This window comes from Cebus imitator, unplaced genomic scaffold (assembly GCF_001604975.1).
Source record: "Cebus imitator isolate Cc_AM_T3 unplaced genomic scaffold, Cebus_imitator-1.0 Scaffold340, whole genome shotgun sequence".
In the NCBI taxonomy this organism is placed as follows: Eukaryota; Metazoa; Chordata; class Mammalia; order Primates; family Cebidae; genus Cebus; species Cebus imitator.
In genome coordinates, this window is record NW_016107655.1 from 2293682 (window position 1) to 2308492 (window position 14811).

General features: G+C 39.5%; 1 protein-coding gene across 2 annotated transcripts in view; it reads right to left on the reverse strand.

Moving 5' to 3' along the window:
- Positions 1 to 14811, reverse strand: part of RYK (receptor like tyrosine kinase) — an 88589-nt gene that overhangs the window by 38773 nt on the left and 35005 nt on the right. For both annotated transcript variants that reach the window (XM_017505724.2, XM_017505725.2), the window contains exons 3-6: positions 10388 to 10487; positions 8567 to 8701; positions 6353 to 6406; positions 2784 to 2928 (exon numbers count right to left, since the gene is read on the reverse strand). In XM_017505724.2, the coding sequence (XP_017361213.1) occupies positions 2784 to 2928; positions 6353 to 6406; positions 8567 to 8701; positions 10388 to 10487 (434 nt within the window). The remainder of the gene's footprint in view (positions 1 to 2783; positions 2929 to 6352; positions 6407 to 8566; positions 8702 to 10387; positions 10488 to 14811) is intronic.

Consider the following 14811-nt stretch of genomic DNA (forward strand, 5'->3'; position numbering starts at 1 on the left):
AGAAAGCCACACACAAGCTCCAACTGCCCTGGTATGAGCATATCTCAGGCAGTGTTAATTCTCTGCCTCTAAGGAGATCTGTTTATAACAAGCAGTGGCTCCTGAGTGCCTGGAATGGAAGAACACTATCATCCCTTTCTAAGGAATTCCATGGAGCCATGGCCTCCAACAAACCTCACCAGACTGCCTGAGGATTAAAGGAGTTAATGAATGTAAAGCACAGGAAGAGGGTCCGGCACATAGCAAGTACTTTACACAATGACAGTGAATTATTAACACATAGCTACTACAATACTGAGTCCCTCCTGCTCTGCCCTGCTCCTAGAAGAGCAATCCTGAAAAAGTTATTTAATCTCCTCAAGCCTATTTCTAGGTGGCTGTGAGTGTGAAGATAATACATGTAAAGTACCTGGTACAGTACTGGTAAACAGAAAATAATAAATGGTAATCTCAGTGGCCCCTATGCAGAGAGAGAAGCAGCAGATGTCTCTTAGTTGCTGTTGGATAACTGGATGGGGGCTTTCTGGTCATCACTGTTAGCTTGCCTGGCAGGTAATAAATAATTGTTAATAGGATAGGAAAGGGCTGAAGAACTTTATCCCTCACTACTAGCATACTGCAACATCATTAAAAACTTCATAAAAGTGGCACTTACTATATGTAGGGCTGTGTTTTAAGAGCTTACAGTATTATTTCATTAAAACCTCACAACATACCTACGAGGTGTGTATTTCTGCTTTACGGAGAAGAACTGAGGCACACACAGGCTATATAACTTACTCCATGTAGCTCATAAAACTAGTAAACAGAACAGCCAGGCTTCAGAGATGGATTGGCTCTAGAGTCCATGCTCTTGACCACTAGGCTATGCTCTTGAAAACAAGTGATAATGGAAGCTAGTTTTACTCAGGTAATGTCTGGAAATCTTTGCCTGAAAACTACAGAGAACTGGAAAACCAATTCATGGATGGTAACTAATTATTTCAGCAGGCAGAGGTAGATGCCCCTTGGAATCTGAAAGTTCTTGCATAATTCTGGCCTATGTGGGCTCACAGCCCTAGCACACAAGCATTCAAGGAAAACACAACTCTCTGGGTTATCAAGACTGATGTACAAATGACATGCTCTTCAGTCACCTCTCTACCTGTATCCTCTCTCAAAGTCCTATCAAAATGTTCCTTCAACTGCTTCCAAATGCCATTTCTTCCTCTGTAAAATCTAAACCTAACTTCACCACCACCATGTACACAAAACATATTCTGAAACACATCATATACATCATATTTGTACTTCCTTTCTCATTCATATCCCTTTTATCTTCTTTCTCCACACAGAAAAGGAAAATAAAACAGTGGGGACAAAGAGTACTTAGGGGCAGGTACTAAATCCAACTAGTTTCCTTCCCCTTCGTATTCCTATGCACAAATATGCTTACCAGCTATATGTTAAGACCAATTAAGACTAGTGACTCACCAATGAGTAAGACACACTGCTCCCTGTCGTTTTCTTCCCTTTAGAATGTAAGCTTTTTCCATTCTAAAGGTAAGAAAACTACACAAAAAATTATAGAAGAAAAAGCACAATAACTGCTACCAGAGAGACAGAGACAGAGACAAAGAGAAATGGGTGTTTGGGAGGCATAGAAAAGACTTCATGAAAGAGACAGCAATGGAACTGGAATGTGAAGAATGGACAAAGTTTGGACAAGCGGAAAATGCATGGAGGCCTGTGGGAAGAAGAAAGCATGGAAAAATCCTGAAGGGATTTTTGTACAGGGCAAAAGTGAGAAATGGATAATCATTTGACTGCAGCACAAGTAAAGATACAGTAGGAGGAGGAGAAAAGATTCAAAGAGTATGGATGATACATCTCCACATAAAGGAGGGCTTTCAAAGAAGTTACAAAGCTGGGGGATGTCTTCAGTCAGCAACTGGGAGTCACTGAGAAATAAGAAGTTTGTGTTATGAAAATAAACCTATCATTCCATCTGTACCTCTCACCCTAACTTGACTATAATGTCCTCCTGGTCATCTGACTCACTGAGGCTGGACAAGCACCTTTGCGTATTCCCACACTTTACTATACATATCACAGTCATCAAATTACATACTTTTATAATTACAGGTTAATGTAAAAGATTAAAATCTTGAAACTATATAGTATATCATTATTTCCTTCTATTCCCAGCACTTAGCATAGTATCTAACCCAGTATATCTCAAACTGGCTGTACATTAGAATCATCCAGGAAGCTTTATGAAAAAATACTGATGCCCAAATACTACCAAAAATCACTTGCATCGAAATCTCTGGAAGGTGGACCCAAATACTAGTATGTTTTAAAAGCTTCTCCTTGACTCTAATGTGTAATCAGGTTAAGAACCAATGGTTTAAATCAGAGCAGGTGTTCAATAAATGTTTACTGGATGGATGGAGGGAGGGAGAATGATGAAGGGAAGAACCAGAAAGAAGAAACAGGGCCATTTTGAAAAGGCAATGGTCTGAAGTAGAGTCATTTCAAAGGGGATAGAAAAAACATACTTGTTCTCCACTTCTTCCCCAACAACTAAAAAACTAATTTCTGACTTCATAAATTTTTTAAGAATAAAAATAAAATCAGAGAAACACAGAGACAGCAATTAGGTGATCTTATTTTTCCTTTGGCTGGGGCTTGGTCATCCTCCCTCCCTCCACTGTACCACTGCACATCTGTGTGTATGGACTCCCACACATATACAAATAACTGCTTTCATTTTCTTTTCTTTCTCAAAATATATACAATACCTGTCATCCAGTTCAATCCTTTTCATACTATGAAGGTGCAAAACAGCTAATATTATTGCTACGAGAAATATTACTGCACAACAAACCCCTACACTAATGTAAAACACACGCGTAGAAGTGGTTGGAGCTGCATGTACGGGATCATCTGAAATAAAAACAAAAAGCACATTTAGCTTTTTAAACATGTATGACTGCTTTGTGACCCAATATACACAAATAAGTATCCTGTTCTTGCCCATTCTTTGGTAAGATCAGTTATCAGAAGCAGGTTGGTTTAAGTTCACATAATTTTTTTTGATGTTTTTGCTGTAGGTTTAAAAAAATATTTTGGGCCAGGCGTGGTGGCTCACACCTGTAATTCCAGCACTTTGGGAAGCCAAGGCAGGCAGATCACTTAAGGTCAGGAGTTTGAGACCAGCCTGGCCAATATGATGAAACCCTATCTCTCCTAAAAATACGAAAATTAGCTGGGCATGGTGGTGCGCATGTGTAGACCCAACTACTAAGGAGACTGAGGCACAAGAATTGCTTGCACCTGGGTGTCAGAGGTCACAGTGAGCCAAGATTGCACCATTGCACTCCAGCCTGGGCGAAAAATAAGACTCTGTCTCAAAAATAATAAGTAAATATTTAAAGTAAGAGAGACAAAAAGAAAGCCCTCAGCAACAGGGAAAATAACCCGCTGACATAGACACAAGCCCCCACACACATACACACACACACACACACACACACACAGAGAGAGAGAGAGAGAGAGAGAGAGAGAGAGAGGCAAACTGAGAAGAAACATGCAGAAACAAAGACACAGATGACATGAGCAGAGTGGAAGATGCAAACAGAAGTAGAATTGGTGTGGCTAGAGATTTATGCAAGATTTGATCACGAGTACTCATATCCTAACTCTACTGAACAAAACCTGAGGCATTTGGGGTTTATCCTAAATGAGATGGGGGATCATTGCAAGGTTTCAAGCAAAGCAATTTCACACAGTCACGTAACAAAAAATGACTGCATGATGTGTGAAGAATGCTGTGTAGGGGAGCAAGAGCAGAAGCAGGGAACAAGTAGAAGGTTATCAGAGTAATTCAAGGAGAGAGCACTGGCTTGGACAAGAGTGTCACAGTGAAGATGATTAGTAAATGGATTTGGGAACATAGTCAACACAGTCTACCAAAGTAGAAAGAAAATGAATGAAAAGTTTTGGCTTAAGCGAGTACCTGGATAAGGGTATCGTTACAAAGATAAAAAGAAGCAGGTTGGGGAATGTGAAAATCAAGAGTTTTGTTTTGTTAAAGTTAAATTTGGAGTACCTAGTCTACTAACTAGGTACCTCATATCTTCATGCATAGATGTTAAATTGACAGACATACAAGTTTGGAGTTCTGGGAATAGGTCGGGATAAAAGATAAAAAATTACGGCTTTCAAAAATACATGGAAATAAGAAAAATAAAGCTGTTTCCTAAATTTTAAACTTTCAATCAACAAACAATAAATCAGAATAGATTAATGCAGGGACCAGATGATTTCTAGGGAAGTTAGACTTGGCTGTAGCCTGAATGAAGGCATGACTTTCATCAAGAACTACCTTATGCCATGGGAAAGCTATTCAATCTTGGGAGGGGCAGAAAAAAGTTCTGGAAGCATGTGCTGGCAGCACTGTCCAAACACTTTCCAGAGCAGAGGATACTGCTCTACTAGGGAGATCAACCTAGTATGTACCTTGCTCAACTACCTCCAAATTCCAGACTTTTCTATGCACTGTTCCCAGTCCCTCATTCACCCTTCATCTGCCACCATCTAATCCCCCTTCAGCTCTCAGAAGACATGTCACTGTCCTCAGGAAGCTATCCTTGGTTCCCAAATCCCCCTGTGCTTGCCTTATCATAGCTTGCCATGCTATGTTATCACTGCCTATTGTCTTGTCTATTTCTCCTACTACATTTAAACCCCCGAGGATGGGGTCTATTGGCTTACAGTTTAGTCCTCTGCCTCAGTCATACCACCTAACACACCAGAGACTCTCCATAAAGTGTTGGATGGATGAATAAATAGAAAGGGTGAGAAGATGAGAGGGAGCAAGGAAGAGACAGGCAGAGACCAAGAATATGCAATACTGCTTTTTGTGAGAAATAATATCCCACTAGCATAAAAGAAATGGGCAAGGTCACGAGAATTTTAAAAGTAAACTTTGGCAATAGTGACTTTTTTTTTTTAATGTTTTTTTCTTTCTTTTCAGAAATATTCTAGCAAGTAGATAATATGTCACATTATTTTACTGGTAAAAAAATTTTCCACTTTGAGACATCCAGGTGCTCTGTGTCTCCCAAGGTGATGAAAAGACAAAATAGGCAGCAGAGTACCTATTCTTAGCAAAAGAGTTGGTCCTGAATCTAATCAAGTACAAAATCCACCTGCCAGTTTATAGGAGAGAAAAAAATATGTTCAATGATTTCAGGAACATGCAGAATGTGGGAAATTCTATGAGACCAATGATATAATTTTTTAAATAAATAAATATTAGTGAAAAGGAATGATGGTTTCTGATTATTACAAAACACACATCACCCAGTCGTATAGGCTTCATCTGGCTCTTGATTCAGCGGGGGGTGGGGGGGGCTTTTTTAAGACAATCAAGTTAACTTGAACATGGACTATCTATTGGAAATATTAAGCAACTGTTAATTTTCTTATATGTAATAAATCAAAATGAATAGGTATTAGGTAACTGTGGGATATTCTTTAAGGCCCTTTTAAAAGAGATCCACCCTGAAATATTTACGGGTGAAGTAGTATGATGCCTGGGATGTGCCTGAAAATACTCTACTCCACTCCTAACCAGCCACAAAAGGAGGGAATCAATGGAAGAACAATGGCAAAGTGCTGAGCATCACTGAGGTTGGGGGATGGGCAAACAGGAGTTCATCAAAGTGTACTCTCAACTTTTATATACTTGAAATTTTCAAAAAACAATTTTTTAAAGCCTACTTGCATGAAGAGAGTCTAGTATCCTTTTAAGATAGTGCTATTAACACTAACACAGTAAGAGTAAGACTTGACAATATCTCCATGTCAGAAAATAAAAAAGCAGTTTGTAATAATATCTAAACATAACCAATACCAAAAATAATAATCTACTTTGCATATCTGCTCTGTAGGTTTAAATAACATATCTGCAAGCTTACATCTTCACCTGGATGAAACTGGCTGAAGATTAGGTCCAGACCACAAGCCAGATTTTCTAACCCTCTGCTAATAAAGATGTTACATGTATTTCATGTACATACTTAATTACAACTGCTCAAAAATATATGATATTCTTGCTTGTAAAACGTTTTAGCTTACTTGTAAAAAATATGTATAAATTTTAGTTCTCAAAATATTCAATATTCTAATAGTTTCATGACCTATCCACCTGTCTACAAAGCACCAGCAAAATAAATAACATGGTGTCATTATCATTTGACAAACTAGAAACCATGAGGCCTCCAAGCTTCATGCAATCATGTTTATATGCAATCAACCATTTTTAATTTCTAATAATGGAGAAAGATAAAACAGTAACACTTACAAATAGTTCTGCTAGTGTTTTTGTCCAAGGCTGAAGTTTTTACTTCTTCAAGTTCTGAATTTAAAAGGAGATAAACAATGCTTTAGAAATTCTCTTTTCCATGAAAATCCTTAATTACTATAATTATCAGAACATTACTGGAACTTAGCATCAGGTATTTGTTGCAAGATAATGAAAGCTATGTTACTATTCTGATAATCATCAGTACAGCCATCAATCAATAGTCTATACCAGTGTTAGCCAAAGGTGTTACTTCTAGATGCTCAATGAAAAAGGGTTCCTGTGATCAAGAAGTTTGGGAAAAGCCACATACTATAGTGTCTCTTTGGAGGTGCACAGTGCACATTTGTAGAATGTGCAGGCTAAAAGGAGTTATGGGGTCACAAAACTGTTTAACCCATAATTCCCATCCTCATTATGATAAAGGAAACTTTTCTTGACCTTCTAACATTCCATATAGTACAGATAGATTTTCTGTTGCAGACAGTTTTGGAAATATAGTAGTTAGGCAAACCAGATAAGTCCATACATTAGGATCACATAATAAAGTAAGAGTCATGAGCCTGAACTGGATGACTAGGGCAGCCAAAACCATGACCAACAAATATAGAGGGCCATATTCAAACTTAAGTCTAAAACAGAATAGAAAATTACAACACAGAATTGTAATGTTAATTTTCACACACATATTAAAGAAAATGGAGAAGGTATATAATCATCTTGAATATCAGTTGACCATTAACCTTGGCAGATATTAGCAGTGGTGGGACCAGAGGCCATACCATGTCTGGTTATCATTCTGCCTTTAAGACTAACAGATGAAGCACCAGGGTACAGTCACTGCGCATTTCTCTGAGGATTAGGAACTGAATGTTTTACACTCTTCATTGGCTAGCTGTGATAGCCTAGGTAGCCTTAGGGTCCAATCTCCTTATATCAAACACATACTGACTACATTGGACTAGACAGAATCTCTGAAATCTACTTTGTCTTTAAAATTACATGAAAGTTGCTACATAAATGAATATAGTAGAACTTTAAGTTGTATCAAAACACTAGAGCTAAAAGATGCTAACTTTTCTTTCTTAAAATGTCTATTCAAATGTAGTGCAGCTTTTTTATTGGCATGTACCTGGACACTAGCCATTATAACTCACTTGTTGGCCTTAGGTGTTTTCATAACACTCAGCACTGAATTCAATTTGGAAAAGTATTCAAAGACAGCTTAACAAAAAGGCTAAGAGAACAGGTCTGTATCCCAGCTGCATCACTTAGCTATCTGATTTGGCAAGTTAAGATTCTCTGAAGCTCAGCTTCCTTTTCTGAAAATGAAGAAGAGAACCCATTGCCTAGGGTTGCTGTAAGGATTAAACAGGTGTAATACCTGTAAAGCCCTTAGAACACAGTAAGCACTCAGGGTTTGGTTGGTTTTTTTAAGGATTTTTCCCCCTATCTTAGATACTAACCAACGCTACCTATGTGACTCTGTAAATTTGGGTCACTTTACCTTTGTAAAACTTACAGTGAGTGGGTTGGACTAAACTTGTAAACAGAACTCTACAATTCTTTGATCTATGACCTAGCATGCTGGAACTATTTCATATCCACTCTGATTTCTTCAGTAACACATAATTCAAAACCAAAAATGACTAACATTTATTAAGTATCCACTTATGGTATTTAAGTTTTAAGCTAGATTTAATTAATCGTAAAAAAACAACAAATCTCTGAAACAGGTATTATGCCCATTTTACAGATGAAACAACTGAGTCTCAGAGAGGTTAAGTAACTTGTACCAATACCCTGAAAAGAGCAGAGTTGCCATTCCAACCCAGGTCTATCTGACCCCAGAGCAATGCTTCTGCATAAAAGTAACTTGGTAAGGGAAACACAGTTCACGTACAGTTACTCAGAAGTCCCAACATATTTTTCTTATTTCTTTAGCTCTTCAACAGTGTTAGCACCATTCCTAATGGAAAAGATCTTAGCAATTCTGACAAAAATTTGAGAAAGCATGGACTCAGTGAGGCCTGAGTGAGATTCCTGGATACCAACTATCTGGGGTTATCTCAAAACTTCATCTATCAGTGTTCTTTTCTCACTTGCAACTATAATCAAGAGTTGGTCATAATTAAATCTGTGAAAAAACAACAAAATCTGTTTTTCACCTTCTCACATACATGTAAAACACATTTTGGTAAATAAGTTCCTTACTTTTGTAGCACATTTTCCTTCGTTTAAAATTTAAGACGGTAAAATTTTTTGAAGAATTTACTGTTAAGTTGAGCTGCATTAGTATCATAACTTCAGAATCTACTTTGCCAGTACAGGAAAGCTCTACCCGAAACACTGTTAAAAAAGATAAGAAAAATATTTTACATTTTCTGAAGATCAGCATTAATGCCCCAAATTATTCTTTTAAACATTTAAAAATTACTTAACTTTTGCTGCAATAAAACTAAAAATAAGACATTGAAACAAAGTAACTAAACAAAAGCTTTTAGAGATCTTCAGACTACCACACCTCTAGACATTAAGCATTTAATTTATTATGAATATAAAAGTTAGTATTAAAGAACAAACCAAGACATCAATGAACAGATAATTATTTTCAACTTTTGCTCATCATTTTTAATCTATCACTTTGTCTCCTAAGTCCAGCTATTCCAATACACTAAAGTTAAAGGATCATAAGGCAAACCTTACCAGACACATCAGCAATAGTTAACAACAGAAATTACATGATCAAAAGGAAAGACAACTCGCTACCAAAATGCAAGTATGTTTGCTCCTAATAAAGATTATATATAAACGTGTAAATGAATCTGATAAATTCTCAACTACGAATTAAAAACATCTTTCTCAATAGAAACTGATTTTCATCCATAATTGTAGCAATGAGATAACAGACTTCAGCGCATATAATTTTTTCCCCAATCTTTCACTTTAAGATTCTTTTCCTACAAATTTAAAATATATCATCCTACCATCTGTATGAGTGCATTAAATCTATGGGCATTTCTAAATTACTTTACTGCCCAAAAAAATTTAAGCAGCATTCCTGTGCTTTCTTAAAGCTTAGTTAGATTAATGTATGTCACTGATAACAGTGAATACGACTGCCAGAAAAAGTTTCACAACACTATTGTGGCTTATACTTTCAATTTTTTTAGATTTTCCATTTCTTACAAATATCACAACTTTAAGAGTCTAAGAAGCTAGCTCAAAAGTAGTTAAATTGGTATAAATAAGACACTTACTCATTTACTCAGACTGTACTGCGTGCCTATCCTGTGCCATACTCTATGCTAAGCATCAAGGGAATTGCTAGATAATGTAATCAATGCAAAAACAGTTAAATTTTAGGTTCTAAGGGGTAGAAAGAATATAAATTAACAAATGAAAAAGAGAAGGAGCCAGGAAAAAGACAGTGCAGATCTTGAGTCTTGCAGAATGAGTAGGATGAATAGGAAGCAGTTCACAAGCAGAAAGAGGAAAAGATGATTCCAAATACTGAGACCAGCACATGCAAAGGCTTGAAGATTAGAACTGTATGTGGTCTGGAACTGCTGGACTTCTGAGGCAAGTACAGCAACAAGACTAGGCAGGCAAGCAGGGGCAGATGGTAAAGGATCCAGTTACACAAGGTGGTAAGTCTGGACTGTTCAGCTGATGGGCTTCACGTCACATGGTCAAATATGACTGCGCAAAGATCATCTGGGCCACAGGGTGGAATGTGGGGCCTAATCAAAGAAGAAGATCAAGCACAGGGACTCATGCGGAGGTAAGTACCAGCAATGCAGAAAAGGAGACAAGAGACGGCTAAGCACAGATAGTTCTAGAAGAACAGAAAAAAGAGAATGGTTTAAGAACACAGTGCAAATATTTACAAAAGTTACTTTCATAGTACTTATACATCTTATGCCTATCAAGTAATACAGACTACACATCAGTAGTTAAGCTGCTCTTTTGGGTACATAGGGGATGCAGTTGAAAACAGTTATGTTAACTCTGTCTTGGAAGAATCTTACTTACCTGATAAAGTGCGTGGAACTTCCCCCTGAACAGAAATGTTGACCTGGGGCATGTCCATTGCCAAAAAATTGTCTACCTGGAATCCCAGCTTATATTCAACCTGTAAAAGAGAGAGAAATAAAATGGACCTGTGATAACAGGAAGGATACTATCAGCTTGACTTCATTAATTAGCTCATTAATCAATGCATGAGACTTTCATATGTACAAACAATCAAGCTATTAAAACATCCAAATTATCAGGAAACACTCCTTGGAATTTTCAATGGGATAAAAATTCAACCCAGTAAGCCACTCTCTATTTTATGTCCAAAACAGGACCACCACTCTTCTGTAAAATGGCCATCTAGGATCAGAAATCCTGCTGAGAACTATGCAGCACTAACAGAGAAGCCATGGAGAGCCAGATACGAAGAATCAAGGAGATGAGCTATGTAACTGACAGACCATAAATAGCCGCCAATGCCTTCTCTGGTCGGTAAGTGAAAGGCAAGCTCAGAGGGCCTCCTTGTGGCTGGGGGAAGAAGGTGTGCTCTGCAGACCCACTCACACAATAAGCAGATTCCAAGGTAGATTTCTCATGGAATATCTAAGTCACATCCTCTAGTCTGGCTTTCACCAAAAGGAAAGTTCATCTTTAGATCGCCATTTAACCTCTGGATCTAACTCTCAAGTCATTCAGAATCCAGAAGGGAAGAGAGGCAACCAACCCATGAGATGTCTCTAAAACACCAAAGTTATCTATCAATACTTGGCCTACCCAATGTGTCTTAATAAAACCAATCAGCATTGATAAATAATTATGGCTCTGTTGCTACAGAGAGTTCATGAAAGAAGCAGCTCAAACTGCAAAGCAATAGCTGAAATTCAGAATGGCTGCCACCTTCAAGACCTTCAATGAGGCCCTATTGTTCACATCACTGTCCGTCCTGCCCACAGGGTCTTGCTAAGTTCGGTATCCCTCTCCCATTCAGCGGTCACAAAGGTGTCACTGGTGGCAGGCTGAAATCTGCAGAGCCATGAGGCAGCAGGTTGGGAAAAGAGTGGGAAGAGGTTCAATAAACCATTCTTTAAGAAACTTAACTAGAAGAATGGGAGACAGATGGTGAAGTGGGGGGTGTCCCAAAGCTTTTCTTTCTTCCTTTCTAAATGAGAGACATTCACATTTGTGGATACGCTAGTGAAAAAAGCTAATGAAATGGTACATAACAGAGATGAAAGAAAAGAGGGAAAGAGTATTATCCAAGATATAACGGAAGAGATGGCCCTTAGGCTTGGGATAAGGCAGAAGGCGATGTTACTCATGAATAAGAAGGAGGGCTCAATCCAGAGTCTGACTCCCCTTTGGGTTTCACCTTTCACATTCTATTTAAAAATCTCTTAGCTAAACATTGCAGGGGTATGCAAACATTAAACTCTTCTTTTGCAGTTAAGATAGGTACATAAACAACTGTTAAAAGCTATGTTTGATGAGTGCCACATTCCCAACAAAGGAAATGTTCTTGCTGCCTTCCAAATGTTCTTCTCGCTGGCTTCAATATTCAGTGTTGAAGTTGACATCAATAATGCTTAGCGGTACCTCGGCTAGGAAGTGTTTACACTCACCTTAGCATATCACAATACCACTAACTGCCACCAGGGGGTGCTAGAGAGCCACAGCCAAGCTAGTTTGGACAGGGAATGAGCAAGCTTTCCAGCAATACAACATCAAAGAATGCATTAACTACATTCCAACACTCATGCTATCTCTGAACAGGACCATACATGAAGGATAGATGCACAATAGAAATCAGCAATGCCAGCAAGAACTGGGTTTGGAACCATGAGACCATGTGACCCTTAAGTAAATTAATAACTTCTCTGAGTTTTCGTTTTTTTGCAAAATGAGGGTAACACAACATGCTATGAGGATCAAATAGGATCATTAATGCAATACACCTGTTAGCCTGGCACAAGTCCCCTCTGATAAATGCAGACATCAGTGGCATCAGAAGTCATTCCAGAATAGCCACCTGATTGTATGCTGCACTTCTCCATAATCAGCCTACTGTTGGCCCCAGGGATTCTGACATAAACCCTCCTGGGTCTGTCAAGAACACTGTCACAGGCCTTCTGTTTTTACCCCCTTTCTGAGAACCTCCCTATTCAGAACAGCCTCCTATACTCTCAGCTTCTTCACAAATGTCTCCCCATCTTCTTCCACAACCCGACTTTCCTTAAAAGTCATCTGTTCCCCTGCCTATCATTCAGTTCCTATATCACCTGACCTTCAGGGCCTAGATAAAGGGTCAGCACTCTTTAGGATCACTAAGTCCTTCCCAGACATCCCTTCCTCATGCCCTCATACAAAACCCCTCTACTTTGAAGCTCACAACTTCTTTGAGACCAAGGCTTACTGTCACCCAAGCTGGAGTTCAGTGGCATAATATCAGCTCGCTGCAATCTCTGCCTCCTGGGTTCAACAATTCTCCTGTCTCTGCCTCCTGAGTAGCTGGGACTATAGGCACACGCCCAGCCAAATTTTGTATTTTTAGTAGAGATGGGTTTTCACCATGTTGGCCAGGATGGTCTCAAACTCCTGGACCCCAAGTGATCCACCTGCCTTGGTTTCCCAAAGTGCTAGGATTACAGGCATGAGCCACTGGGCCCAGCCAAAGCTCACAACTTCTACTCATAATGGCTACTTCTCATGCCATCAACACCAGGGACCCAAACAGGACTTGCGGAGGCCTTGGTCTCCTGCCATGTTCTCCCTGGCTTCAATATTCAGTATTCAATATCCTGCCACACTAAAGAACTACTTTATTACCAAAACAAATGCAAAAATGCCATTCTACCAAAGATCCCATCACCACCTCTCACCACTCACTTCTAATTCCTGCAAAACCATTTCTCTGACTCCACCACTCCAAGTCAGCCAACATTTACAAGGCACATTTATGAGCCGGGGCTGTGTCCACAGCAGGATGCAGTAGCCAGTTAAAGCCACTTCCCTTCTCTCCAGTCTAGCCATGAACACCTAGTTTCAAGTTACCCACAGCCCATGCCCTAAAGAAAGCAATATTACTGACAGTCATATTGGCACCTTCAGCTGGTTCACTCCTTCCACACTGAGAGAGCAGCTCCAGCATCCTGACCACCCCTTAGACTACTCCTGCCACTCAGCACTGCTGAAGGAAATCCATTCTACAGAGAAGGAACTCTTACACAACGATGACCTCCGGGCTCAGGGGAGGCCCTTAGTTCCGCTCAGCAATCCCTTCCTCACTGGGCCTCTCTTCCCTAGTCTTATTCCAGCCTCACAGGCCCTCCCCACTTCCTCACCCTCAAGGTTCTTGTCCTTTTCCACTAGCACAGAGGAACTCCCTTTCTGCCTTTTTTTTCAGCACCAGGCAGATCTGTTAGAGCACCCATTCTTTTCATTCCAGTCCCAAGGAAAGGTCCATTTTCCTATCCAAATGCCAAATGTAAATCCTTCTCTCCTAGTACACTAGGTTCTAGTCCATTTCACCACTGATGGGATATCTTAATTTCTCTCTCTTTTTCTCTTTTACCTTCAATCTCTCCCAAGTGTCCAACTACCTATTCGACATATCTACCAAATAATCCTACAGCCCTCCAACTTAACAAATTCAAAGCCACACTTACTATTACCCCCAAAACTTGCCGTCTCCTTTATTCTAGATCTCAGTTATCACAAGGAAGGAGGCAGAGGACCAGAGACCAGACCCCTAAGTAGGCAGAGAGGATGTGGCAAAGGGGTCAAGGGCCCTACCTGCAGTTCTAAGAAAGGGGTAAGACTGGCACCTGAGCGTCTCAGTGTGGCAAGGAAAAAAGGAGGTGAGAAGGGAGGTAAATGAGGTTGTGAGTACAGCTGGCCTGAGTGAGGGGACAGGGAGAGGTGCAAAGGGCTGAGGAAAAGGTCTGAGAAGGCAGCCCTTTGGCCTGTCAGCAGCTTGGAGGAATATGAAGCATGAATGGGTGGAAGCCTGCTTGCTGGCTCCTTTTTTGAGGAACTGTCTGAAAATAGGAGGCATTCACAAGGTAGCTCTCTTCTCCCTTTCCAGTCTTTAGGATACAAATTTTAAAACGGCAGTTTCTGAGATTAGAGAAGAAACTGCCAATTATTGAAGTCCAATTTTCTCTAGTTTGGCATGTATCAATCTGTAAGGACTCTCACTTGCCAATCATCCTTTAAAGAAACATATCTGCTCAAAAGTTAAATTTATAGTCTACTGGGACAAAGAAATTTGAATAGCAGTTGTTTATCAGAATGTAGAGTGAGCCAAAATACATCAAAAAAGAAACTATAGGCCAGGCAGTAGCTCATGACTGTAATCCTAGAACTGTGGGAGGCCAACGCAGGTAGATTACTTGAGGCCAGGAGTTCAAGACCAGTCTGGCCAACATGGCAAGACCCTGTCT